The sequence below is a fragment of the Gekko japonicus genome, unplaced genomic scaffold (assembly GCF_001447785.1).
Source record: "Gekko japonicus isolate JY-2015 unplaced genomic scaffold, Gekko_japonicus_V1.1 scaffold761, whole genome shotgun sequence".
In the NCBI taxonomy this organism is placed as follows: domain Eukaryota; kingdom Metazoa; phylum Chordata; class Lepidosauria; order Squamata; family Gekkonidae; genus Gekko; species Gekko japonicus.
In genome coordinates, this window is record NW_015177030.1 from 231454 (window position 1) to 235600 (window position 4147).

Here is a 4147-nt window from a genome sequence, read left to right on the forward strand (position 1 = left end):
TTCCCTCTAAGCTGGTGAAATGGGATTGTGCCTTGCACACAACCTGGAATTGGAATGGAAGATAGCAGTTGGGTGCTGATTACAGTGGGGGGGGGGCATGGGCAGTGTTCCCTCTAAGCTGAGTTAGTGTGAGCTAGCTCACAGTTTTTGAGCCTCCGGCGCACACATTTTTATCTTGGCTCAGGAAGGATGGCTCCTGATCAAATTAATTTATGCAGGAGCCAAATCGCTCACTCCTTTCTCTATCTCCCCCCCCCCAAACAGGATTGTGGCCAGCTGAGTGGGGCTGCAGGCCAAGCCCCTCGCGCCGACGTCCGCCATGAGCGAGCTGGAGCAGTTGAGGCAGGAGGTGGAACAGCTCCGGAATCAGATCAGGGTGAGTGGGGCGGGACATCACAGCCAAGAGAACGGCTGCTTTGTTCCGGTATATCTTTTTGGGCTGTTTGAGTGAGCATCTTTCTAGGCCTCACTGCTGCAAAAGAGAACGAGTTTCTACTTTAAACACCTCTGTTCGACCTTCTTGTCCCGCCACACATTCCCCCCTCCCCAGGCTGTTCATGAGTCCAGGATTCTGGCTTCTCTCAGACTGGGGGGCGGGGTGTGTGGGCAGGCCCGTAGCCACAGGGGGCAATGCCCCCACAAATGGCTGCCACCCCTTGCAGACATGTAAGAGGCATGTGGGGTTTCCAAAATGACCCTGGGCACAGTCAGAGAAGTTTCTTTTTTCCCCTGGGCCAAAAAATAAATCGGTTTTGAAAAATGCAAACAATAAAATTGCAAAAGAGAGAGCGAGCCAGAGATCCCCCTCCCCCTCCCTACACAGAAATGCCACCCAGAATCAAGTCTCTCCAATCGAAAGGGCTGGGGGGTCGCAGCGGAGCTGGAGCTGTTGTGTCTGCTGCCGCCAGAGGACCAGCCGGGTTCCCCCCACGCCCCAGCAGCCAAAATGTTCTGTCTGGGTTCCTGGTTTGGGTGTGCCAAGCTAGGTGTTGATGAAGGGCTTATTTTATTTATTTATTTATTATATTTGTATCCCGCCCATCCCGTGAGCTGGCTGAGGGCCTGTCACATCATCTCAAATAATGCAATAAGGCATTACATGATAAACATTTAAAATCAGTAGTTGCAGAGGTCGATTCGGGGGGGATCGTGGGGGATCGCAGTTCCCCCGGGTGCGGGGGGCGGGGCACACGACAAAGCCCCGCCCCCTGCTTCCGGCCGCCCCGCTTCCGGCCCTCATTCAGCCAGGAGGAGGCAGGAGAAGAGACTGACTCTCCCCACCTCTGCCTGCCTGGGGCCAGGGATGGCCTTGGCGGAGCTTCCTCGCACTCACGCCGGCCTTGCAGGTCCACCGCCGGGCCCCTGATGTCAGGGGGTGTGGCATATGCTAATGAGTTATGCTAATGAGTTCCCCTAGCTCTTTTTCTACGAAACGACCGCTGAGTAGTTGTAGCTGCTGGTGAAAAGTCCGGTCCATTCGTACTGATGGATATGGCCGGTTGCTGGCAGATGGGTGGCCAAGTAGGTAGGAGACAGCAGCCTCGGGGGAGGCCATATGCGGACGCCCGCTGCCTCAACCAAAAAGCCTGGCGGAAGAGCTCCGTCTTGCAGGCCCTGTGGAACTGAGTGAGATCCTGCAGGGCCCTGATCTCGATGGGGAGCGTGTTCCCCCAGGTGGGGGCCAGGGCGGAAAAGGCCCTGGCCCAGGTTGAAGCTGGACGGATGTCTTTTGGGCCAGGGAGATGGTGACTACTAGAACGTAAAGCTCTTTGAGGCGTATAGGGGAAGAGGCGGTCCCTTAGGTATGTGGGTCCCAGGCCGTATAAGGCTTTGAAGGTGATTACCTGTTTAAATCATTGATTTGCCCCCTTTCTTCCTTCTGGAGCTCAAGGCGGCGGACAATATAAATAAAGTGGAAGACATAAAAGCACCCCCAAGTTAAAATCACTATTTAGGACTCCTAGTAAACGTAGCCAAATGTGGTCCTATATAAAACTGCCTTCAACTACCTTTGGAAGGGAGGGGTCCGGGGGAGGTGGTTGGTGGGGCCGCCGCCGAAAAGGCCCTCTCTCGTGTACCTGCCAGACGAGCCTCTTTGATTGGTGGGACAGGCCAAGCGGGCCTCTCCCTGGGGCCTGAATCCCCGGGCAGGAACGTCTGGGAACATCAGGGGCCCGAAGCCTGGGTTGTTCCTCGGTTACAGTCATCCTCTCCTCCTCCCGCAGGACGCCAGGAAAGCATGCGGCGATTCCACGTTGACCCAGGTGAGCGAAAGGGGGCGAGGGAAGGAAGGAATGCCTCTCCCCCACCCCCACCCAGGAGGCCTCCTCTGTCCAGCCCCACAGAGAGCGGTAACTTTTCTCCCGTCCTCCTTTTCCCGCCAAGATCACAGCGGGCCTGGACCCAGTGGGCCGGATCCAGATGCGGACGAGGCGCACGTTACGGGGCCACCTTGGCGATTCCACGTTGACCCAGGTGAGTGAAAGGGGGCGAGGGAAGGAAGGAATGCACCTCCCCCACCCCCACCCAGGAGGCCCACAGAGAGCGGTCACTTTTCTCCCATTTTCCTTTTCCCGCCAAGATTACAGCGGGCCTGGACCCAGTGGGCCGGATCCAGATGCGGACGAGGCGCACGTTACGGGGCCACCTGGCAAAGATCTACGCCATGCACTGGGGGACGGACTCCAGGTACGGAGTGGGGGCAGGGGGGCTGCCTGGCCCGGGAGGCAGGAGAACGAGAGCTGAGCTCGGTGGGGTGGGCTGGAGAGCTAAATTGGAGAGCGTCAGCATTCACACGGAGGTCGGAAAGACGGCCTTACGCAGAGCCGGGCTGTTCAGCAGAGATGCCCCTGTTGGGCCAGGGAAGCCTTTCCCCCAACGCCTGTTTCCAGAGATGCCGTCATTGGCCGTGATCACAGGGGCCCCCCCCCCCCCGTGCAATGCGTGGACTCAGGGGTCTCCTTCCCTACAGAGCTGCCCCACGTCTCCATAGACGGGCAGGGGCTCTCTGGGGGCTCAGGGACAGAAAGAAGCCGGGTTTCAAGCGGGTGCCCCTTCCCCAGGGCGCAGGGCCTGAGGTGCCGCGTGGTCTCTCTCCTCCCCTGCAGGCTGCTTGTGAGTGCTTCCCAGGACGGCAAGCTGATCATTTGGGACAGCTACACCACAAACAAGGTAGGGGGGGCGGGGCGGGATGGATCAGGCTGGTGGGGCAGGGGAATCTGTTTTCCGCTTCCTGCCTTGAGGCCCCTCGCCTCCGTTCTACCCTCACGACAACCCTGTGGGGGAGGCTAGGCCGAGAGCCTGTGACTTGCCCAGGGTCACCCAGCCAGCTTCCATGGCCCGTGCGGGGATTTGAACCTGGGTCTCCCCGATCCGAGGCTGCCGCTCTGACCGCCGCACCGTTCCGCCTCTCCGTAGGTCCACGCCATCCCACTGAGGTCGTCCTGGGTGATGACCTGCGCCTACGCTCCGTCCGGAAATTACGTGGCTTGCGGGGGCCTCGACAACATCTGCTCCATCTACAGTCTCAAGACCCGGGAGGGGAACGTCCGCGTCAGTCGGGAACTCCCCGGACACACGGGTGAGGAGCCGTCCCGTCCCGTCCCCCCCCCCGGAAAACAGCCCTTTCAAGGGGGAAGTGGGGGGCCAGTCCCTTCCCCCCCTGAACGGCGGTCCCCTTTTCCTCTCCAGGGTATCTGTCCTGCTGCCGGTTCCTTAACGACAACCAGATCATCACGAGTTCGGGGGACACCACGTGGTAAGTGGCAGAGCGGTCCGGCGGGCGGAGGCAGTGGAAGGGGGGCCGCCTGGTGTGGACTTTTGGTGACCGCTCCCCCCCTCCCCAGTGCTCTGTGGGACATTGAAACTGGCCAGCAGACCACGGCGTTCACGGGCCACAGCGGAGACGTCATGTCCTTGTCCCTGTCCCCCGACCTGCGCACTTTCGTCTCGGGCGCCTGCGACGCCTCCATCAAGCTGTGGGACATCCGAGACAGCATGTGCCGGCAGACGTTCACGGGGCACGAGTCGGATATCAACGCCGTCTGCGTGAGTGGAGCGCCTGCCCTGTGGGTTGCCACTGGGTGAACCCTTCGGAGGTGGAGGGCAAGAAGCAACGGGCAGCTGAGCTGGGGGGGGGGGCGTGCCG

General features: G+C 60.1%; 1 protein-coding gene across 1 annotated transcript in view; it reads left to right on the forward strand.

Annotated features, from left to right (window-relative positions):
- The first annotated feature begins 267 nt into the window (after positions 1 to 267).
- GNB2 (guanine nucleotide binding protein (G protein), beta polypeptide 2) overlaps positions 268 to 4147 on the forward strand; it is a 5325-nt gene continuing 1445 nt past the window's right edge. Inside the window, exons 1-7 of the mRNA XM_015427901.1 lie at positions 268 to 376; positions 2226 to 2264; positions 2582 to 2688; positions 3108 to 3171; positions 3418 to 3580; positions 3691 to 3757; positions 3846 to 4047. Of these exons, the coding sequence (XP_015283387.1) occupies positions 320 to 376; positions 2226 to 2264; positions 2582 to 2688; positions 3108 to 3171; positions 3418 to 3580; positions 3691 to 3757; positions 3846 to 4047 (699 nt within the window). The 5' untranslated portion in view covers positions 268 to 319. The remainder of the gene's footprint in view (positions 377 to 2225; positions 2265 to 2581; positions 2689 to 3107; positions 3172 to 3417; positions 3581 to 3690; positions 3758 to 3845; positions 4048 to 4147) is intronic.